At 38.2% G+C, this 25,048-nt stretch overlaps 1 protein-coding gene across 1 annotated transcript in view; it reads right to left on the bottom strand.

Annotated features, from left to right (window-relative positions):
* LOC106087131 (dmX-like protein 2) overlaps positions 1-25,048 on the bottom strand; it is a 552,769-nt gene that overhangs the window by 354,923 nt on the left and 172,798 nt on the right. Inside the window, exon 6 of the mRNA XM_059366477.1 lies at positions 16,621-16,707. Coding sequence (XP_059222460.1) covers positions 16,621-16,707 — 87 coding nt within the window. The remainder of the gene's footprint in view (positions 1-16,620; positions 16,708-25,048) is intronic.

Raw genomic sequence — 25,048 nt, forward strand, 5'->3', positions numbered from 1 at the left:
CTTCACACCAAGAACATTTCGGATTACCAGATTCCAATAACAAAGCTCTTACTAGTTTGACAATCGTATAGTTCGTCCTTTCGGCGACACCGTTTTGTTGCCTGGGGATCTAAAAGACTTATTCCGTGCTCCATTAAATGGTTCTCTACACTGCTTGCTCGATACAAATATATCACAAAACTCATCTTTAAATACCTTCGGCAAACCGGAAACTATATCTTTTAAAACCAGTTGGTCCTGAAATTGATAGCTTATATGATCAATTCGTTTATGCCAGAGCGAACTTTCTTCGGCTTTGTATAAAGATGCAATTGAATGATAATTACATTTTACCCTTACTTCGAAGAAATTATCACACCTCTTTGCTTTTAAAATCACCTCACTGTTTCGCAAATTTAGGGCGTAACTTTATTGAAATTCTACTTTTAATCCACATTCCACTATTTGGACAACAGTATCACTTAAGGCATCGATTTCACAAACCATTGATACGCATACATGCTCCTGCTTCTTAGCAACTCTTATATATTTAGGACTCGATAATTTCTTCTGATTTCTAAACATTTCTTTTTTTTTGACAAAATGATCCGTTACACCAGAATCCCGAGCAAACACAATATCATCCATATTCTTAAACGATGAACGGCTTTCGTTAGCATGTGCCATGAAACTTACAACATTTCCACTTCTTGTAGCTATTTTTGCTTCTGTGACCATATTTTCTACAGCGATGGAATTTTCCATTAAAACGATTTTCGATTTATACTTGAACAGGAAAGCTGTTGTTTTCTGCAAATGTTCATCATCATTGCGGTTTTCCTTCTTCGACTAATCTGCCAATAGCCTGGTTTAACCACTTCCAATGTTAAATCTTCTATAGCCAGATTCTCCAAAGCAGTAACAATGGGTTCGAAAGATTCCGGTTATGTCAAGAACAATTGGGACACTTCCTGGCACCAGCACCAGCGCTTTTTAGTTGTCTTACCAGGGAGTACAATTGAGGATATGTCGGTTGAGGCACTCACCTTCTCTCAATTTTAAGTTAGCTAATTCTTTTCTTATAATGGTTTGGTTTTGACAAGATTTCCAGGAAAAAAATCTTAATTGAACCATCCCACGTTTCTTTCGCGGTTGCCATATCTCTTATGTACTCTAGGAAGTCATCATTAATCAAGCATATATAATATGCTGAACCTTTACTTGCGTTCCTCATTTCCTATTACAGCCTCAGTTTACAATAGAATTCTTTTGTTTTAAAATGTGTGGGTGGACACTATGTATTATTTTTAAGAATGAATTCATAGGCAATGAAAATGACGTTCAAACCGTTATCTGATGTGCACTTAAAATTTGTGCCAAATCGGCAAATTATTGAAGATTATTGGGGCCGAAAAAGACTAATGGGAAGATCGGTTAATATAGGAACCATTGGAATAGCTCGGGTTCTAAAAGGCGACTAAGCCCCCACGAGAGAATTTGTATGGAGCAAACAAATTATACCCTACTTTGATATTTCGATTCCAAAAATAAAAAATAATGAAGAAAAATCACTAAGTGAATGCGACCGATATTAATTGTGGTCCAGTACTCACGAAGAGCGAGAAAACTTTAAGAGTTTGGTAAATAAGAGCTGCAAAGGTAAAATTAAGCAAATTTTATTTGAAAATGGAAACCAATTTTGTCACTTTGACTTTGGGGTTTGATGTGAAGTTCGGAGATAATTGGTTGGAAAAGAATTTTCGTCTCGAAGTTATTGTATTTGAATTAATAATTGCATCTGTTAAATGTTATTCCGCTTAGCTTATTTTAAAACCCTCCAGTATGAAATATGTACTTGAATTATTGGTTTGAGACACAATCCGTCTGTCTGCAGAAATCACGCTAACTTTTTACCGTGCAGTGCTAACTGCTCGAAATTTTAAACAAACGATTTTATTGATGTAGAACTGTTAATGACCTAAATCGACTCATATTTAGATAACACCATGTACGTCGATCTCCATTTCCTTGGGCCTCTGAAGGTGCCATTTTTCTCCATTAAGCGAAAATTTTGCACAAAGACTTTTGTTATGGCTTTAACCTATAAAAACCGATCTCCAAAGTTGAGTTGTCAAGAACATATCAGATGATCTAGAAATCTGAAATCAAAGTTTGATCGTTTAGTACCGACTAATGCTTTTGACTTGGTGAGTATTTTTCATTTTAAGTCGTTAGAAACAAACCTCTGATCTTTGACAATCAAAAAAGGTGTATGGGCTAAATAGCAATAATGCTCATGTTGAAATAGTTTTTCTGTTGTACGAATTGTTTTAAATTAAGAAAACAAATTTTTCTATTAAATCTAAGTTTTGAAGTTTTTATGTAGCAAAATGCCGTTTAATTTTGGGTGTTTTAGGACAAATCCAGGAAAACGAAATATCAAAATGATATAAGTTTAAGCTAAAAAAAACAAATAATTTTGTTGGGTTTTAGCTCCTCTCCTCCCAGATAAAATGTCTAGCTACACTAATGCTTCCAACCATTGTGTCTGCGGTCAAAATCGCTAAATAACCCGATATAGCTACCATATAAACCGAACTCCCAGTTTGAGATATTGAGCTGAAATTTGCAGGTTAGGTTTAAGTGGCAATCTGCCATCAGACTCACTTAGAAGTTTTCGCGCATTGTGATACCACAGGAACAGAAAAAGGAAGACACCTTCTAGTTCCTACCGTTGAACCATCTGATCACTTTAAAAAGCTCAACAACTTACGAATGTTCACATCCGCTAAATCAGACAAGTTCTCACAGAAATGAGAACCTAAAGTTTAACTCCTTCTGTCTGACACACACAGCAGATGTTCTATATTCTCTTCTTCTTGGACGTCCTCACATCATCGGCAAAAGTCGTTACTGGCAACCTTTAGTCAGCCACCCTGTTTTCCGATCAGACGGTGGACACTAAATCCGTGTTCTACTTCCAAATACCTTTCTTTTGAGCCCCATATTGACAAGATCGTTAAATATGTCTGCCTCATAGAATGGTTGAAGGGTGGAGCGCCACCCAGATACTTGATCCTTAAAATAGATTTCAGTTTCGTGCCCTACTTTCAAATAACATTCATTTGAGTCCCACGTCATAATCAGCCAATATGGCTGCTTAATGGGGGTTATTGATATGTGAGAAGTTTGCCCCTGTTCCTTAGTGGAATGTTCATGGTGGAATTGTTCCTTAGTGGAATGTTGCAATTTGGATTGGGGGTTTTAGGGTTTGAAAGGCTTCCTAGACACATGGACCCAATTTTTAATATCTAATGCGTACACTACTCCCAAATGCCTTTCATTTAAGCTCCATATTGCCCCGATCAAATCACTTCTAGTTTTGGGTGTTGCTTTTGGCGTAGTGGGGAAGGTTAGCCCCCTTTCCGATATTAACAAATCAAATAACCTCTTGCTCTTTCCAGACCAAACTACACAATCTGTGAAATTCGGTTCAGCCGTTTTAATTGAACAAACAAATTCAATTACCCACTTTACCTTTGACTTAAATCTCACATTGGCCTATATGTTCGTTTGGGGTCTCTTTTAGACGCAGGGCAGCTCAACAGAACAGGTTGCAACAGAAATTAACGAAATATAAAAAAAACAACTTAAACTAAAACACTACAATGTTCACACCATTCGCTGCATATTCGTTGCCTTTGAGAATTTCGTCATATTCTCTTTCTATGAATAGTGATGAATGTAATTTGAGGCCGTTTTACGAAGAAATAATATTTATTGGTGGAAAGGTTTTTCACAAAAAAAATGTATATTAATAATGAAGAATGGTCTAGGAAACATAATAAAATCTAGTTTAAACAAAAATAAGACCAAGGCATTCTTTTTGAACTGAGTTTGCAGTACCCCCTCTCAACTTAACACTTTCAATAAATTTCGAATTGTAACGAACGATGTAGCATCTAAAGGTTTTGTAAAAATGTGAGCGATTTGTTCTTTAGTTGATACACGCTTTATAATTAGATTTCCTTTCTATATATGATCTCTTCAAAAATGATCACGTTTACCGATATGTTTGGAACGTGTACATTGCATGTTCTTCGCCATTGCTATACAGCGGCATTGTCTTCAAATATTTTAATTTGATAATCTTCTCCAGCAATTTTTAGATCTTCAAGTATACCACGAATCCATCATCCTTCAGATACCGATTGAATAAGAGTGCAACATACTCGGCTTCACTTGATAATGTAGCTACAGTGGCTTGTTTTTTACTCAACCAAGAGACCCACTGGTAGATTTCCTATTATCTAAACTTGATACCCAATCAGCGTTTGCATATCCACAAATTTCACTATTTTTATTACATTGATATACTGAATTTATATCTTTTGTAATTTTGACGTAACGAAAAGTTTTCCAATGTATTTCGCATAGATTTTGTTGAAATCTTCACATATAGCCAACAAAATAAAATATATGAGGACGAACACTCAACACAATGTACATAACAGATCCAAATAACTCTCGAAATGGTTTTGTACATATTTCGTTAACTTGCGTAGACAACTGAAGTCTTTTCTCCATAGATGTTCTAAAATCATTAGACTGATTCTTCAATTTATACTTGGAATGTTTATTCTGTGGAAATCTGCTGTTTTCTGCAAATTTCTGCCAATAGCATGACTTTAACCACTTCCAATGTTAAATCTTCTATCTTTTGTCTTTCCAAAGCAGTAAAAATAGGATCGAAAAATTCCGGCAATGTCAAGAACAATTGGGACACAAGATCCGCCTTTTCTGGCTTAGCACCAGCACTTTTTAGTTGTTTACCAGGGAGCCAAATTTGAGGAAATGTTGGATGAGGCACTCACCTTCTCTCAATTTTAAGTTAACTAATTCTTTTCTTATAATGCTTTAATTTTAACAAAATTTACAATAAAAATTCTTCATTAAACCATCCCACATGTCTTTAGCGGTTGCCCTATCTCTTATGTACTCTAGGAAGCCATCATGAATCAAGCTAGTTATAATATCCGGAGTCTTTACAACTATCTTGCGGAATGCATCATTATTGGTTTATTGAGTTGACATATTTACAGCTTCAAGGCATTCTGTGCAGCCAAATGTTTCTCTACACGAAACTTTAAATTCTCAAAATTGGATCCGCAAAATTCAACCATACGAGTTTTACCCGTGGGACCCATAACCTAATGTAATTTGAGGCCGTTTTACAAAGATATTAAAATTTATTAGTATTGTTTGTTCAAAGAATTTTCACAGAAAAAAATGAATATCATTATTGAAAAATATTGTAGAAAACATAAAATCTAATGCAAGTATTAAAAATGAACTGGGTTTACAATAATTTTTTTTTGTGGCCTCTTCTTTTTATTCAATAGATTAGCAGATGGTCAGGCATGCTTCGCAACACCATAAAGTGGCTATTTGATATTGAATGTTTCTTTGAATGATATGTAGCTGGTGCCCTGAGCCATGGGTCATTCTCGGATCTACATTACTTTATTTGCTTAAAAGTCCCATAGGGCGTTACTGGATCAACATTATTCTAAATTTGGATGTATGATTCGTACTCTACTACAAAGTACCTTAGGTCCTTAATTTGAGTACCATATTGTCGCGATTGGCCTTCATGTTCGTTAAAGGGGTTTTGTGGCTGCTCCAGATACCTGTTCCCAAATGTGCGTGAAGATAAATTCCGAATTTAACTAGCAGAGACACAAACCGCTTTGTTAACAGAGTGCGAGAGAGAGTAACAGAAGTATTAACAGAGATCCACTGAGGGGTTAGCAGAGCTCTGTAAATACTTAATAGAACCAAAAAACAAGAGAAATTAATTAAATTTCTTACTTTTTATCAATTTTTGCAAATACTTGTAAAAAGAAAAATAAAACCATAACAAAATTTGGAGTAAAATATCAATGCTTTGAATCAAAAACACCAAATTAAAAATATCTACTACCGTAGTACTGAGTAAAATGGAAAATTTATAAAAAAAATATTCTGGGCAGGATTATGACCAATGGTCCTGGAGGACATCTAAGAATTCTACAAGGTACTACCATACATCGTTGGAAAGGTCACGATAGGAGCTTTCCAAAACATGTCCTTATTCGAAAATCGAGCAGTTGGTTTTTTCAAATTCTTGTCTTTTTTTAAGAATTTCTCGAAAAAAAATCTGGACAGGATTATGGCCAACGCTCCTGGAGGACATCTAAGAATTCTACAAGGTACTACCATACATCGTTGAAAAGGTGACTATATGTGCTTTCCAAAACATGTCTTTATTTGAACATCGAGCAGTTGGTTTTTTCAAATTCCTGTCTTTTTTAAAAAAATTCTGGAAAAAAAATCGGGACAGGATAATGGCCAATGCTTCTGGAGGACATCTAAGAATTCTACAAGGTACTACCATACATCGTTGGAAAGGTGACGATGTGTGCTTTCCAAAACATGCCCTTATTCGAAAATCGAGCAGTTGGTTTTTTCAAATTTCTGTCTTTTTTAAAAAAATTGTCTAAAAAAAAACTCTGGAAAGGATTATGGCCAACGCTCCTGGAGGACATCTAAGAATTCTACAAGGTACTACCATACATCGTTGGAAAGGTGACGATGTGTGCTTTCCAAAACATGTCCTTATTCGAAAATCGAGCAGTTGGTTTTTTCAAATTCCTGTCTTTTTTAAAAAAAATTCTCAAAAAAATTCTGGAAAGGATTATGGCCAACGCTCCTGGAGGACATCTAAGAATTCTACAAGGTACTACCATACATCGTTGGAGAGGTCACGATGTGTGCTTTCCAAAACATGTCCTTAATCGAAAATTGAGCAGTTGGATTTTTCAAATTTCTGTCTTTTTTAAAAAAAATTCTGGAAAAAAATTCTGGACAGGATTATGGCCAATGCTCCTGGAGGACATCTAAGAATTCTACAAGGTACTACCATACATCGTTGGAAAGGTCACGATGTGTGCTTTCCAAAACATGTCCTTATTCGAAAATCGAACAGTTGGTTTCTTCATATTCCTGTCCTTTTTAAAAATGTATCGAAAAAAATTTTTTTGAGAGAGAATGTGGTTGTCTAGGCGTTCTGTTGTGTATTCTATGTCGCTCTTTTCAGTTCGATACATTTTTAAAAAGGACAGGAATATGAAAAAACCAACTGTTCGATTTTCGAATAAAGACATGTTTTGAAAAGCACACATCGTGACCTTCCCAACGATGTATGGTAGTACCTTGTAGAATTCTTAGATGTCCTCCAGGAGCATTGGCCATTATCCTGTCCCGATTTTTTTTTCGAGAATGTTTTTAAAAAGGACAGGAATTTGAAAAAACCAACTGCTCGATTTTCGAATAAGGACATGTTTTGGAAAGCACACATCGTCACCTTTCCAACGATGTATGGTAGTACCTTGTAGAATTCTTAGATGTCCTCCAGGAGCGTTGGCCATAATCCTGTCCAGATTTTTTTTCGAGAAATTCTTTAAAAATGACAGGAACTTGAAAAAACCGACTGCTCGATTTTCGAATAAGGACATGTTTTGGAAAGCACACATCGTCACCTTTCCAACGCTGTATGGTAGTACCTTGTAGAATTCTTAGATGTCCTCCAGGAGCGTTGGCCCTAATCCTGTCCCGATTTTTTTCGAGAATTTTTTTAAAAAAGACAGGCATTTGAAAAAACCAACTGCTCGATTTTCGAATAAGGACATGTTTTGGAAAGCACACATCGTGACCTTTCCAACGATGTATGGTAGTACCTTGTAGAATTCTTAGATGTCCTCCAGGAGCGTTGGCCCTAATTCTGTCCCGATTTTTTTCGAGAATTTTTTTGAAAAAGGCAGGAATTTGAAAAAACCAACTGCTCGATTTTCGAATAAGGACATGTTTTGGAAAGCACACATCGTCACCTTTCCAACGATGTATGGTAGTACCTTGTAGAATTCTTAGATGTCCTCCAGGAGCGTTGGTCATAATCCTGTCAACATTTTTTTTCCAGAATTTTTTTGAAAAAGGCAGGAATTTGAAAAAACCAACTGCTCGATTTTCAAATAAAGACATGTTTTGGAAAGCACACATCGTCACCTTTCCAACGATGTATGGTAGTATCTTGTAGAATTCTTAGATATCCTCCAGGAGCGTTGGCCATTCTACAAGATACTACCATACATCGTTGGAAAGGTCACGATGATTATTCGAAAATCGAGCAGTTGGTTTTTTCAAATTCCTGCCTTTTTTAAAAAAATTCTGGAAAAAATGTTGACAGGATTATGACCAACGCTCCTGGAGGACATCTAAGAATTCTACAAGGTACTACCATACATCGTTGGAAAGGTCACGATGTGTGCCTTCCAAAACATGTCTTTATTCGAAAATCGAGCAGTTGGTTTTTTCAAATTGCTGTCTTTTTGAAAATGTATCGAAAAAAAATTTTTTTGAGAGAGAATGTGGTTGTCTGGCCGTTCTGTCGTGTATTCTATGTCGCTCTTTTCAGTTACAAACATTGAATGTTAGATATAAAGCAGCTTTCTGTAAAAATGTTAATTACATATAATCATATACATGAGAATGTATACTTTTCAACTCTATAAAATAATTCACAAGTTTTCCCATAGAGGTCGCTTGTGTTATTAGCGTACTCGCATATTGCGTCTGCGCTGTTTACTTTTTCCACTTCTGTTCCAAGCTTTTTTGAACATAGTGTGAGGTGTCTATACTTTACTTTATCTATGCCAGGCATGGACACATATTTTCGGCGGTGTTCGTGAGTACAATTATTTTGCTCTACACGCGAAATAAAATTACAATGACAAAATGGTTCGAAAATAGTTATTTTTTTACAATTAATTTCAAATGAGTTTTTTTTGGGTTGAACTTGTGGCTTTAATGATGAGAGCCTTTCTATTGTATTGTATTTAAATATATATTTGATAGATACTTATTGAGCAAATGTTTCATTACAATTTGAACATGACTGTGTTTGCTTCCAAATTAAGCATCTCCAAAAGATGTCTGGTAAGGAACAAATTGAGTTTTCATTCATTCGTCGTTATTTGTGTTTATGTTGCCTGATCAGTAATTAATAATGTACGTTGTTTGTTTCTATTTCAGCGTGTATAAAGAGAGCTAGTATCCACCAAACAAGCATAAGCTGCTAAGTGCAAATGCTCAAAAGAGTTCCTTTGCCCATGCCTGGTCTACGCCAGCGATGGCCAAATCGGTACCCTGTGGTTTTTCTCTCAGCAGAGAAGTTTTTTTTGTTACGAGCGAGCTCTCTTTCCATAAGCAGAAATTAAAACAAACCAAGAACATTCGGTGAATAATATTGCAGGTTAGGCAATTTGCAATTTTATTTCGCATGTAGACAAATAAATTGTACTCACGCAAACATAGCCAAATAATTGGGCCCACCGCTGTCATAGTCTATAAAAAAAATTCTGGAAAAAAATTCTGGACAGGAATATGGCCAACGCTCCTGGAGGACATCTAAGAATTCTACAAGATACTACCATACATCGTTGGAAAGGTCACGATGTGTGCTTTCCAAAACATGTCCTTATTCGACAATCGAGCAGTTGGTTTTTTCAAATTCCTGTCTTTTTTTAAGAATTTCTCGAAAAAAAATCTGGACAGGATTATGGTCAACGCTCCTGGAGGACATCTAAGAATTCTACAAGGTACTACCATACATCGTTGGAAAGGTGACGATGTGTGCTTTCCAAAACATGTCCTCATTCGAAAATCGAGCAGTTGGTTTTTTCAAATTCCTGTATTTTTTAAAAAAAATTCTCAAAAAAATTCTGGAAAGGATTATGGCCAACGCTCCTGGAGGACATCTAAGAATTATACAAGGTACTACCATACATCGTTGGAGAGGTCACGATGTGTGCTTTCCAAAACATGTCCTGAATCGAAAATTGAGCAGTTGGATTTTTCAAATTCCTGTCTTTTTTAAAAAAAATTCTGGAAAAAAATTCTGGACAGGATTATGGCCAATGCTCCTGGAGGACATCTAAGAATTCTACAAGGTACTACCATACATCGTTGGAAAGGTCACGATGTGTGCTTTCCAAAACATGTCCTTATTCGAAAATCGAACAGTTGGTTTCTTCATATTCCTGTCCTTTTTAAAAATGTATCGAAAAAAATTTTTTTGAGAGAGAATGTGGTTGTCTAGGCGTTCTGTTGTGTATTCTTTGTCGCTCTTTTCAGTTCGATACATTTTTAAAAAGGACAGGAATATGAAAAAACCAACTGTTCGATTTTCGAATAAAGACATGTTTTGAAAAGCACACATCGTGACCTTCCCAACGATGTATGGTAGTACCTTGTAGAATTCTTAGATGTCCTCCAGGAGCATTGGCCATTATCCTGTCCCGATTTTTTTTTTCGAGAATGTTTTTAAAAAGGACAGGAATTTGAAAAAACCAACTGCTCGATTTTCGAATAAGGACATGTTTTGGAAAGCACACATCGTCACCTTTCCAACGATGTATGGTAGTACCTTGTAGAATTCTTAGATGTCCTCCAGGAGCGTTGGCCATAATCCTGTCCAGATTTTTTTTCGAGAAATTCTTTAAAAATGACAGGAACTTGAAAAAACCGACTGCTTGATTTTCGAATAAGGACATGTTTTGGAAAGCACACATCGTCACCTTTCCAACGCTGTATGGTAGTACCTTGTAGAATTCTTAGATGTCCTCCAGGAGCGTTGGCCCTAATCCTGTCCCGATTTTTTTCGAGAATTTTTTTAAAAAAGACAGGCATTTGAAAAAACCAACTGCTCGATTTTCGAATAAGGACATGTTTTGGAAAGCACACATCGTGACCTTTCCAACGATGTATGGTAGTACCTTGTAGAATTCTTAGATGTCCTCCAGGAGCGTTGGCCCTAATTCTGTCCCGATTTTTTTCGAGAATTTTTTTGAAAAAGGCAGGAATTTGAAAAAACCAACTGCTCGATTTTCGAATAAGGACATGTTTTGGAAAGCACACATCGTCACCTTTCCAACGCTGTGTGGTAGTACCTTGTAGAATTCTTAGATGTCCTCCAGGAGCGTTGGTCATAATCCTGTCAACATTTTTTTTTCCAGAATTTTTTTGAAAAAGGCAGGAATTTGAAAAAACCAACTGCTCGATTTTCAAATAAAGACATGTTTTGGAAAGCACACATCGTCACCTTTCCAACGATGTATGGTAGTACCTTGTAGAATTCTTAGATATCCTCCAGGAGCGTTGGCCATTCTACAAGATACTACCATACATCGTTGGAAAGGTCACGATGATTATTCGAAAATCGAGCAGTTGGTTTTTTCAAATTCCTGCCTTTTTTAAAAAAATTCTGGAAAAAAATGTTGACAGGATTATGACCAACGCTCCTGGAGGACATCTAAGAATTCTACAAGGTACTATCATACATCGTTGGAAAGGTCACGATGTGTGCTTTCCAAAACATGTCCTTATTCGAAAATCGAGCAGTTGGTTTTTTCAAATTCGTGTCTTTTTTTAAGAATTTTTCGAAAAAAAAAAATCTGGACAGTATTATGGCCAACACTCCTGGAGGACATCTAAGAATTCTACAAGGTACTACCATACATCGTTGGAAAGGTGACGATGTGTGCTTTCCAAAACATGTCCTTATTCGAAAATCGAGCAGTTGGTTTTTTCAAATTCCTGTCTTTTCTAAAAAAATTCTCAAAAAAATTCTGGAAAGGATTATGGCCAACGCTCCTGGAGGACATCTAAGAATTCTACAAGGTACTACCATACATCGTTGGAAAGGTCACGATGTGTGCCTTCCAAAACATGTCTTTATTCGAAAATCGAGCAGTTGGTTTTTTCAAATTGCTGTCTTTTTGAAAATGTATCGAAAAAAAATTTTTTTGAGAGAGAATGTGGTTGTCTGGCCGTTCTGTCGTGTATTCTATGTCGCTCTTTTCAGTTACAAACATTGAATGTTAGATATAAAGCAGCTTTCTGTAAAAATGTTAATTACATATAATCATATACATGAGAATGTATACTTTTCAACTCTATAAAATAATTCACAAGTTTTCCCATAGAGGTCGCTTGTGTTATTAGCGTACTCGCATATTGCGTCTGCGCTGTTTACTTTTTCCACTTCTGTTCCAAGCTTTTTTGAACATAGTGTGAGGTGTCTATACTTTACTTTATCTATGCCAGGCATGGACACATATTTTCGGCGGTGTTCGTGAGTACAATTGTTTTGCTCTACACGCGAAATAAAATTACAATGACAAAATGGTTCGAAAATAGTTATTTTTTTACAATTAATTTCAAATGAGTTTTTTTTGGGTTGAACTTGTGGCTTTAATGATGAGAGCCTTTCTATTGTATTGTATTTAAATATATATTTGATAGATACTTATTGAGCAAATGTTTCATTACAATTTAAACATGACTGTGTTTGCTTCCAAATTAAGCATCTCCAAAAGATGTCTGGTAAGGAACAAATTGAGTTTTCATTCATTCGTCGTTATTTGTGTTTATGTTGCCTGATCAGTAATTAATAATGTACGTTGTTTGTTTCTATTTCAGCGTGTATAAAGAGAGCTAGTATCCACCAAACAAGCATAAGCTGCTAAGTGCAAATGCTCAAAAGAGTTCCTTTGCCCATGCCTGGTCTACGCCAGCGATGGCCAAATCGGTACCCTGTGGTTTTTCTCTCAGCAGAGAAGTTTTTTTTGTTACGAGCGAGCTCTCTTTCCATAAGCAGAAATTAAAACAAACCACGAACATTCGGTGAATAATATTGCAGGTTAGGCAATTTGCAATTTTATTTCGCATGTAGACAAATAAATTGTACTCACGCAAACATAGCCAAATAATTGGGCCCACCGCTGTCATAGTCTATAACAGGCATTGGCACTGCTTTTTGACTATTTGTGCGTGAGTACAATTGTTCATTCAGAGTTTGAAATAATTCTCTAACTGTAGTAGATGCAATGTAAGCAAGACCATTGGTCGTGAGTGAGAGTGCAAAATTACTCTCTGTCTGCTAAATGTTTATTGGTTATCGTTCGACAAATGCTCCTTCTCGCCAGCCGGCAATCAAACAACTATTTCTCTCTCTCTCTCTCTCTGATCTGTCAGTGCAGAACATGGGGAAATGTTGGAGCGTAGCAAATTTCTCTTGCAGCGTTCCAATTGCAAAAGCTGCTACACGGATGGTACAGTTTATTCATCGAAATGAAGCACCATTAGCTTCTTTGAACTGCGACATGCGTTAATCCTGTGCAACGCACGTGTTGTTACAAAAAATAGATTCATTGTAGTGAAAGCATTTGTCAAGTGAGGTTTCATTATGGAGCAAAACAAAAAAACACTTTTCCGCCTTAGTGCGAAACTATTTTATATGGATTTAAAAGAGAAAAAACGTTTCTATAAAAGATTTTTTAAATATTGAAAAAAGTGTTTTATACGAAGACTTTATTAAAAAAATTAATAACTTTCATTATATTAAAACTCTACACAATTTTGTCGGAAATAGACAAATGAAATTGAAGCTGTATGGATTGTTTAAAAATACCGTATGTATTGTAATAATCATCTGGACAAAATGTTTTACACAATTTTATTTGGTTGTGAAGAAAAATGAAGAAGTGTGTGGTCTCATGTTATAATCTAACAACAGGTCGATAAATAGTTTGATGATTTCAAGAGGAGAATGTCCAGGATTAGATGCAATGGTTTTGCTTTGCCCACCACCGCAGAGTAGAATAAAATCGAAAAAAATAGTAAAAAATCTACCGTTCATTAAAGTTTAAAGATATCTCACTGAAATTTTTAATGGTTAGAGGTAAGATGTTAGCGAGATCATGTGCAAAATTTAAGGCCCTAGGTGGTCATTCTTAAAAAAAGATAGGATTTTGAAAAAACCAACTGCTCGATTTTCGAATAAGGACATGTTTTGGAAATCACACATCGTCACCTTTCCAACGATGTATGGTAGTACCTTGTAGAATTCTTAGATGTCCTCCAGGAGTGTTGGCCATAATCCTGTCCAGATTTTTTTTCGAGAATTTTTTTAAAAAAGACAGGAATTTGAAAAAACCAACTGCTCGATTTTCGAATAAGGACATGTTTTGGAAATCACACATCGTCACCTTTCCAACGATGTATGGTAGTACCTTGTAGAATTCTTAGATGTCCTCCAGGAGTGTTGGCCATAATCCTGTCCAGATTTTTTTTCGAGAAATTCTTTAAAAAAGACAAGAATTTGAAAAAACCAACTGCTCGATTTTCGAATGGAGACATGTTTTGGAAAGCACACATCGTGACCTTTCCAACGATGTATGGTAGTACCTTGTAGAATTCTTAGATGTCCTCCAGGACCATTGGTCATAACCCTGCCCAGAAAATTTTTTTATAAATTTTTCATTTTTCTCAGTACTACGGTAATAGATATTTTTAATTTTGTGTTTTTGATTCAAAGCATTGATATTTTACTCCAAATTTTGTTATGGTTTTATGTTTTTTTTAACAAATATTTGCAAAAATTAATAAAAAGTAAGAAATTTAATTAATTTCTCTTGTTTTTTGGTTCTGTTAAGTATTTACAGAGCTCTGCTAACCCCTCAGTGGATCTCTGTTAATACTTCTGTTACTCTCTCTCGCACTCTGTTAACAAAGCGGTTTGTGTCTCTGCTAGTTAAATTCGGAATTTATCTTCACACACATGTCAAAAGTTAGGGGTTTAGAACGCGTATCATGCATTGCATGAAGGCCATCGTAGCGCAGAGATTAGCATGTCCGCCTAAACGCTGAACGGCTGGATTCGAATCCTGGCCAGAACATCATTAAAATTTTTAGCGGTGATTATCCCCTTCTAATGCTGGCGACATTTGGGAGGCACCGTACCATTTGTAAAAACTTTTCTACAAAGAGATGTCGCACGGCACTTCGTTCGGACTCGGCTATAAAAAGGGTGCCCCTTATCATTGAGCTTAAACTAATCGGACAGCACTCACTTACATGTGAGAAGTTTGCCACTGTTCCTTAATGGAATGTTCATGGGCAAATTTGCATTTCCATCATGCATTGGGTATATACTGCAGTTGTCAGATCTATAATCCTACATAGCGTTGTGGTCTGGTGGTCGGCGCATCAAAAGTCCACCTACTGCTCACTACTTAACCGGATCCAAAGATGGCTTGTTTGTGCATCACTGCCGCACTGAGAACGACACCATCTGATGCACTGAGTTTAGTGCTACATCTTATGCCTCTGCACATTGTGGCTAGACAAATTGCAGCGACCACTGCCGTGAGGTTAAGGGAGCTTTTCCCTAGGTCATGTGGCGGCTACGGACACTGTGTTATCCTTGATACAATATCCGTTCCAGGCAGTGTGGATTACACCCTACCTGAGCCGCTTTTTGTTAAAAATTACTATTCCACTATTTCTGATGGAACCGATTGGAGCTACGATATCCCTGGTAACAGAAGTTATATAGACTTCTATACGGATGGTTCCAAACTAAACGTACTCTAGAGTACTCTCGTGTACTCTAAAGATCTAGAAATGGTCATATCGAAAAGGTTACCCGACCACTGCAGCGTATATCAAGCGGAGATCCTTGCAAATAAAGATGCGATAGAATGGATAAGATATAATGTCATAACGACGATTGGTATTATTATCTTCTCAGACAGACAGGCATCCATCAAATCCGTGGAGAACGTATTTTTGAATACATAAACCGCCCTCGCCTGTCGCAGATCTCTCAACGAGATGGTTGAACAGTTCAAAATTCACCTTTTCTGAGTGCCGGGCCTCAGAAATATCCCAGGGAATTGTAACGCGGACGAGCTTGCGAGTATAGGAACTACCTTACACATTCAAGGGATACTGAAATCTGTGGATATGCGTCTAGCGACATGTAAGCTAAGTTTTCAGGACCAGGCCCGAAGGACAACGAATGATAGATGGTCACAAAGAGGGGGCTGTGAGCATTCCAAAACTATGTGGCAAAACTATGCGGCTGCCATATCCGGTTGTCTCGGTGTACAACACACTGCTACAACAATCTAGGCTTGAAGAGGTCTACCGCTTTGCTGTCATTGGCTAGAACAGATACGCTTCCAGACTGATGGTTGCCAGCAACGACTTTTGCAGAAGCTGTGAGGACATCGAAGAAGAAGAGACAATAGAATACCTTCAGTGTGTGTGTCCCGCAAAGGCAGTCAGAAGGAGTTCCACTTTTTTGAGAACCTGTCTGATTTAGCGGATGTAATTGGGCTTTTAAAGCGATCTGGATGGTTCAACGGTAGTAACTAGTAGGCATCTTCCTTCTTCTTTTCCTGTGGTATCACAATGGACGAAAACGTCTATGTGAGTCTGATGGCAGAATCCCGCTTAAACCTAACCTAACATAACAAAGGGTTTAGTTTTAGTTTATCAGGGGAACTAGAGGTCTAAATTGGGTTAACACAATAATTTTTATTTATTTACTTTTTATTTAAACGTAGTATATTTTGTCGAGTTCGGTTTTGTTTTACAACAAGTGGTTTCACAAAGTGAGTTGCCCAAAGTTATATTATTAAAATATTAATAAAAAAAATCGTTTAACAAACGCAGAATACAAAAAAAAATTATACTTACTTGGGTAGTTGAACCTCGGTGATCTGATTGCGCCGTAGTATCTGGGGTGTAGCTTATTGAAAGTGTTCTTGATCTCGACCATGATTTCTGAAGCAAGAATGTAATGAAAATTTGATTACATTAAAAATATATCCAAATAATGAAAACAATTAGTTTTAGTTAACAAATTATTTATATTTTTTTTGTATAAGCATTATAAAACATATATATTAGAGTGTCCCAAAAACCCAAAGTTTTTTTTTTTGAAACGCGTAAACTCCGTTTATTTTCTTTTGATTCCAATAAGCAAAATACTAAATATTAACGGTTAACGATAACCCGTGTCTACACGACGTCCGAAGATGAATGTGGTACATTCATTTGCATATCTTGAGCCACTACTGTGAAAAAATGTACGGCTCGACAAATAAAATCTTTCTGATTCAATTGTTCGTCTGTTCGCGTATCCTTTCTGTGCCCTTTGTCCGTCAGTCCTTTCTTTGTAATCAAGGTGGAGATCGGTTTTGTTACTCAACCTTCACGAAATGGTTATGCATTTTGGTAAAAATCGGTTCAGATTTAGATCAAATAATGTGACAAGAGCTCAAATAATCTGGCATAGCTACCATGTATATTTATCGCCCGATTTTCACTTTTAAAAACGTTTCTACTACAATTTTCCATCGTTTGAAAGACTTTGCAAATTTCTTCAAAATCAGTTCATATTTGTATTTACTATGAGTATCAAAAGTAAGTCAACATCCACTGAAATTTAGTTTATTTTAAAACATTTTTTACTTAGGGAAGTATGTATTTTTAATATTCTCGCAAATTTATGATATTTTTTAAGTTGCTATGTCCTATGTACATTCTTGCAATAATCATGCAAAAGCCAAAAATATCACGGGAGTTGACAATGTCAACTTCATGGCTACGGAGTCTGAGGGTCAGACCCTGGAGTCGGAGAGCGGTAGGGAATCGTGGCAAGCGTGCTCAACTCCGAACCAAAATCCGACTCCCGCTCAATAGTTTGACTCCGGCGTCAAAACCTCAAACTGACACACTTTTGACGCTCGCTGTAGCTCCCACCACAGTTTTCAACCAACAGTTATTACAGTCTAATCAAATCCCATTGCAGCCGGTTCTGTGTACAAGATTGACCCGATAGAACCCTTCATCTACCAGGCGCTGCCGCTTCAGTGCCTAGTCAGTGCCGGGATTGAAGAGAACCCCGGACCCTTGATCTGTTTAATTAACCAGGACAGCTCCATTATCGGTCGGCATAGGTGAGGTGCAACCGGTGCATTTCCTATCTTATTCTCTGCTTACGTCATTACGGGAGTACAGTTGCATTGAGTATGTTGCAAAGTGTTGTGCGAACATAGACAGCAGGGGGTCACAAGCTTCGTCTTCGTCAGATTATGTGAATTCTCCGACCTCTCCCGTGCGGTAATATACGCAACAGCCCCAACATTGCCGGGAAGTGTATTTTTCTTGCAATTGAATAGCAATGGTTTCTGAGGCAAGATCGACGAGATAGTAGATTTTTTTAGCGATCCAGGAGAAGAAGCTGGCCAACACTTACAGCCTGCATAGTCGTCACGGATACAGGTTAGGTTAGTTTGAAGAGAGTGTGCAGATATTAAACCGCCCCATGCTACTATGGATATACACCGAAGCCAGTAATCGGCTTGTTGTGCGCTCTAAATAATAAAAAATTAACCTCCAAAAAGAAAATCTAAGTTAGGAATTCCGTGCTACTTACAAAATCTCTAATTGTTGCACATGCCACGCCCCTAAGTTGGTTCATGTCTGGTATTGTGTCCCCACTTAAGTGCCGGTATCTGTTATTCGTGAAAGCCGGGCAATGGCGTAGGCAATGCTCCAACGTCTCATCATCTTCCCCGGATCGTCACGGATACAAGGTACTACGTAAGGATCGCATACTAAGTGGAAGTGGGAGACTGGCCTTCATGATACACCTTTCCGTGCAGTATAGACCCATTTTGTCTGCGCCTGGCGCTAGTGATCTCTACATGGAATGTATGGGGATAGCATAGAGTACCAGATAACGGCCAAGTTTCAGGCCCGACATTAATAGCCTTCTGTCTGGTCATAATCGCCTGGTTCTAGGGGACTTTGATCCGCATCACGTTTCATGACTCTCTCCTGTAGGTAACTACCAAAAGTGCATAACTATCGCAGAGCCCATTGCTGGCTCCACGTTCTGCACGGTGAATGAGGATGCCCATACTGTATTTCAGTGTCAGACACATTCGTTGCATCCTCGAATCTCCCGAGTGATCGACCATCGATCGACAAACCGATGTCATAACTACTGAGCGCCGGATGCTTATCAATCAGGAGAAGGTTGATTGGGTCGGTTTCAGAGAGTACACCTATCGCCGCTTCAACGAACCGATAGGAATTCCGAGAGATCATTAGCGCAGCAGCCGCTCGCTTTACACCTGCCGGTCGAAGTGGGGCCCGATTTCTCGGCGCTGGCAGTGGTACTCGCAGACGAGCGTGATGGGATTCTTTACACGGACCCCAATAACCCCAGACTCAGAAAGCCACGTAACAGTGACTGACCTGAAGAGATGCGCCAGGTTGTTCAACCGTCAATTTATTGAGAATTGGGAGTGACAAGGAGTAATACGTCGTATCCGTGATATCTGACCCGATCGCAATTTACCATGGACGAAGGCATTAGGCCCCAACGGAATCTACACTGATGCTCTTATAGTTCCCCATGTCTGGAATATGGGCAGAGTGATCCCGCTACTGAAGCTGGGAACGAACCCGAGTTTGAGGAAGTCGTACAGACTGATGTCCCTTCTCTCACCAGTAGCAAAGACGCTTGAGGCATTACTCCTTCCGACCCTCGTAGAATTTTCATTCGCCGAGCATCAGCATGGATTTCGAAGACTTCATAACACAACAACTGCTTTGCATGCCATCACCCCACACCTTTTGTCTTGGCTTCAATCAGCACAGGCCGTGTAATAGGACGGTCCTCGTGGCATTAGACCTAACAAAGACATTCGACACGGTCATGTCCCTGCAGCCAGGCCTGAAACGCTGGATCACGAATTATCCGCGTCGTCAGTCGATTGTGGAATCTAGAGATAAGAAATCGAATCACCGTAGAGTGAAACAGGGAGTTCTCTATGGTGGGGTGATATTTTCGGCAATGTTTAACCTCTACCCTTCTTTTATTCAAACCCCTCCAGAAATCGGACGATTGTACGATCATTGCATCAGACCCCTCACCCATTGATGAAATCTGCGATGGGTTAAACGTCTACCTCAACTAACTTACCTCTTTTTTTTATACAAGAAATCTTAAGATAACTGCCACCAAAACTCAGCCACATTGTTCACTACTTACACGCATGAGGTGCGTAGGGAACTGAAAGTGATGATAGTCGGTATCACATTTGATAGTTGGTGTCACATTTGACAGCTCTTACAAATTGTCCACACATGCCACAGCAAATTGCGATAAGGTCAGAAATAAAAACAAGACCCTCAAGTCACTTGTCCACATCACTTAATGTGCTGACAGAGAAACCTTGTTGCAAAGCAATTGGCAGGTCTGTGGTAAGTTATGCAGCGCTAATGTGATCTCATCAGTTATTTGACACCCAGCGAAATAATATTCAGATCTGTCAGAATGTCACTCTTTGAACTGCTGCACTCTGTCTCTTTAGTTCTCAGGTTGACCATCTTAATCAAGAGACAAAGATCCTACCAGTGCGAAGACATAACTACATACTGTCCAAGCAATACCTTTTGGGCTGTTATCGCAGGAACAATCCAAATCACCATCTTATGGATAGGTACACCCAAAGAAATAATTGGTTAGAAAACTGTTATAATAACAACAAGTAAAAGCGTGCAAAGTTCGGCCGGGCAGAATCTTATATACCCTCCACCATGGATCGCATTTGTCGAGTTCTTTTCCCGGCATCTCTTCTTAGGCAAAAAAGGATATAAGATAAGAGTTGCTCTGCTATTAAAGCGATATCAAGATATGGTCCGGTTCGGACCACAATTAAATTATATGTTGGAGACCTGTGTAAAATTTCAGCCAATTCGTATAAGAATTGCGCCCATTGGGGCTCACAAAGTAAAATGGAGAGAACGATTTATATGGGATCTGTATCGGGCTATAGACCGATTCAGACCATAATAAACACGTTTGTTGATGGTTATGAGAGGATCCGTCGTACAAAATTTCAGGCATATCGGATAATAATTGCGACTTCTAGGGGTCAAGAAGTCAAGATCCCAGATCGGTTTATATGGCAGCTATATCAGGTTATGAACCGATTTGAACCTTATTTGACACAGTTGTTGAAAGTAAAAATAAAATACGTCATGCAAAATTTCAGTCACTTGCCCACATCACTTAATGTGCTGACAAAGAAACCTTGTTGCAAAGCAATTGGCAGGTCTGTGGTAAGTTATGCAGCGCTAATGTGATCTCATCAGTTATTTGACACCCAGCGAAATAATATTCAGATCTGTCAGAATGTCACTCTTTGAACTGCTGCAGGCTGTCTCTTTAGTTCTCAGGTTGACCATCTTAATCAAGAGACAAAGATCCTACCAGTGCGAAGACATAACTACATACTGTCCAAGCAATACCTTTTGGGCTGTTATCGCAGGAACAATCCAAATCACCATCTTATGGATAGGTACACCCAAAAAAATAATTGGTTAGAAAACTGTTATAATAACAACAAGTAAAAGCGTGCAAAGTTCGGCCGGGCAGAATCTTATATACCCTCCACCATGGATCGCATTTGTCGAGTTCTTTTCCCGGCATCTCTTCTTAGGCAAAAAAGGATATAAGAAAAGAGTTGCTCTGCTATTAAAGCGATATCAAGATATGGTCCGGTTCGGACCACAATTAAATTATATGTTGGAGACCTGTGTAAAATTTCAGCCAATTCGTATAAGAATTGCGCCCATTGGGGCTCACAAAGTAAAATAGAGAGAACGATTTATATGGGAGCTGTATCGGGCTATAGACCGATTCAGACCATAATAAACACGTTTGTTGATGGTTATGAGAGGATCCGTCGTACAAAATTTAAGGCAAATCGGATAATATTTGCAACCTCTACAGGCTCAAGAAGTCAAGATCCCAGATCTCTTTATATGACAGCTAAATCAGGTTATGGACCGATTTCAACCATATTTGGCAAAGTTGTTGGATATCATAACAAAATACGTCATGCAAAATTTCAGCCAAATCGGATAAGAATGGCGCACTCTAGAGACCCAAGATCGGTTTATATTACAGCTATATCAGGTTATGAGCCGATTTGAACCATACTTTGCACAGTTGTTGGATATCATAACAAAACACGCCGGGCAAAATTTCATTCCAATCAGATAAGAATTCCGCACTCTAGAGGCTCAAGAAGTCAAGACCCAAGACCGGTTTATATGGCAGCTATATTAAAACAAGGACCGATATGGTCCATTTACAATACCAACCGACCTACACTTATAAGAAGTATTTGTGCAAAATTTCAAGTGGCTAGCTTTACTCCTTCGGAAGTTAGCGTGCTTTCGACAGATAGACGGACGGACATGGCTAGATCGACATAAAATGTCACGACGATCAAGAATATATATACTTTATGGGGTCTCAGACGAATATTTCGAGTAGTTACAAACAGAATGGCGAAATTAGTATACCCCCCATCCTATGGTGGAGGGTATAAAAACATGTCGGTCATTTTACTAGTTCAATAGTTCATTTGACAATAATAATATTGATAAAATTCAATAATGATGTTCCGGGCCGAATCTTCTGTTGTATCAACCATTAACATTAAAATATTTATATAATTTTTTTAAGCTGTTGGTTCAACTATCGCTTAGATTTATATTGTGTTCTATGGATCAACTAGACGCGAAATAAGAAAGGTATATACAAAAGTAGCATAAACAAATTAACAGTTAAAACTGGCTTGCATACATAAGGCAAATAGAGAAAAATATTAAAATATGTTAAACTACCTTTATCTCTAACAAGTAAAACACACGTTATGATGGGTCTTGTATATCTCTTATTAATGACCACTATGAATGTTGTCAAAAATTTCCACAAATTCGCTTAGTTATGTGGTGGTTATTTTAATTAATATGATGGCTTTATCAGTTATGACGGGCGCTTATAACTTTCGGGTTGTGCTTAAACGGTACAAAGTTTTTGACCTAAAATGTCCTTATTCAGTATGTACGTATATGTAATGTAAAATTATTAAATTAAAAACAATTCATTTAATTTTTAAAATAAATACATATCGTAAGTAGTTTATGACATACAGTTAGTCTGTACAACCATCTTTCAATGAAAAATAATGACGGCAATATGATGATTCCAACAAACACTAAATAAAAGACATTCCGTTATAACTACCAATTGTGAAGTTCAGAGTATTTCTCATCCATTGTCCGAAATACAAATACAATAAATGGTTGTCGTGACAGAAAAAGTCAGTAAACAGCGGGTAGTACACAGAACCTAAAGTGTTCGGTTGACAAAAAAATTGGTTGAGGCAACAAATTTGTTTTCTGTGTGTATACACCGCCCAGAGGTTGAGGAAACAAATTTGTTTTCTGTGTATCCACCGCCCAGAAGCCTTTTGGTGGATATACATGATCTAGAGCGAGAGGTTCAGCGCTACAGGAGAGAATCTCGAGATCATGTCATTGGTGAACGACCGCCACCCATCGCACCTGGACAAATTAATCTCCCCAGGTAAATGGGATTGTTTCTGGCTCAATTAGGATCCGGCAGATGCAGCCGCCTCAACTCCTACCGAGCAATGATTAATGCCAACGTGCAGAATGTGTGTCTCGATTGTGACCTGGGGCCACACGACACTGTTTAGCTGCCCAGACAGACCCACTCGACTCAGACAAAGATCCCCTCGGGACACACCCCACCTTAGTCGCAGAGTTTCTGGATTCGGGTATTCAACAGAACCAAGCAGACGAAAGATAGAACACAACTTGTTTGTCATTTTCCTTTTCCGTATTTGAAAATCAAAATAATCACACAAGTGCTCGATTGGATAAAGGTATGGTGCTCGGGCAAAATGATCTCAAATTTTGGGAGTGTCATAAATTAGTCATTTGTTTGTGATCATTATCTTGTTGAAAGATCTCTGTAGGCCCAATTATCAATATTGCATGGCATGACATTTTCAATAAACGGCAAGCTCCCCTCACTGAATAATTCCGTCTATGCTTAAATTGGGAAATTAAATTTTTGTTCGGCATGCTCCTTATTATTTCTTCGGCAAACTTATTTCCGTTGTGGAAACGGAAACCTCTTCCCTGGAAGGAAGCGAAGAGGTTTCCGATCGGATACCTGAGATGAACCTTGAAGTCGAGTGCGAGGCACTGCTGCCATCGGCATAGTTTTGGATTGACGGAAACCTGGTATTGCCATCTGGAAAATCATGTTACACGGATGGATCAAAGCTAGAGACAGAGTTAGTCTGGGAATTTATATTGAGAATCCAGGGACTGGGATCTGTTTTAGACTGCCTAACCATAATACGGTCCTACAGGCAGAGATCCGGGCGATCACGGAATGCGTGAAGTGGTGTGGTGCTAACGCAAGGACGTCGAGTCTGAACATTTTTACCGACAGTAAAATTGCAATAAGGACAATAACAACCAGGACGGTAAGGTCACGAATAGTCTTGCAGTGTAAGAAGGAGATTAACGCCATCTCAGAGCATGGCAAAATCCGCATCGTTTGGGTGCCGGGCGTAACGGAGTAAGGGGAAATGAAAGGTCAGACGATTTGTCGGTGAAGGCCAGGGAACTGCCGTCAATAAACTTGGTTAACCCGAAGCCTTTCGGGTCGAGGCAATCCGAGTTAAGGGAGTGGGCGACGAATGCGCATGCAACATTGTGGAACAGCGAAACAGTCGGTAGGACGACGGCGAAATTCCTATGGGGGGGATCCAGATCGTGAAAAGACAAGACTATTACTGAAAGGAAGCAAAAAGGAGGTCAGTATAGCTATTGGTATCATAACGAGACACATAGGACTACGGGCTCACTTATGTAAAATCGGTGCGGTAAGTGATAGCATGTGTAGGATACGCGTGAAGGTGATGAGACGTTGGAGCATTTCCTTTGTCATTGCCCGGTTTTCGCGGCTAACAAACAACGGTACTTAGGTGGGGACACAATACCAGACATGAACCAACTTAGGGGAGTGGTATTGAATGCAATTAAGGATTTTGTTAGTAGCACAGAATTCCTAACTTAAAATTTTCTTTATAGAGGTTACTTTATGGCTTTTAGAGCCCACAACAAGCCAATTACTGGCTTAGGTATAAGTCCATAGTGGCATAGGGCGGATCAATATCCGCACCCCCTTTTCAACCTAACCTAACCTAACCTA

Source organism: Stomoxys calcitrans, chromosome 4, assembly GCF_963082655.1.
Source record: "Stomoxys calcitrans chromosome 4, idStoCalc2.1, whole genome shotgun sequence".
Lineage (NCBI taxonomy): Eukaryota > Metazoa > Arthropoda > Insecta > Diptera > Muscidae > Stomoxys > Stomoxys calcitrans.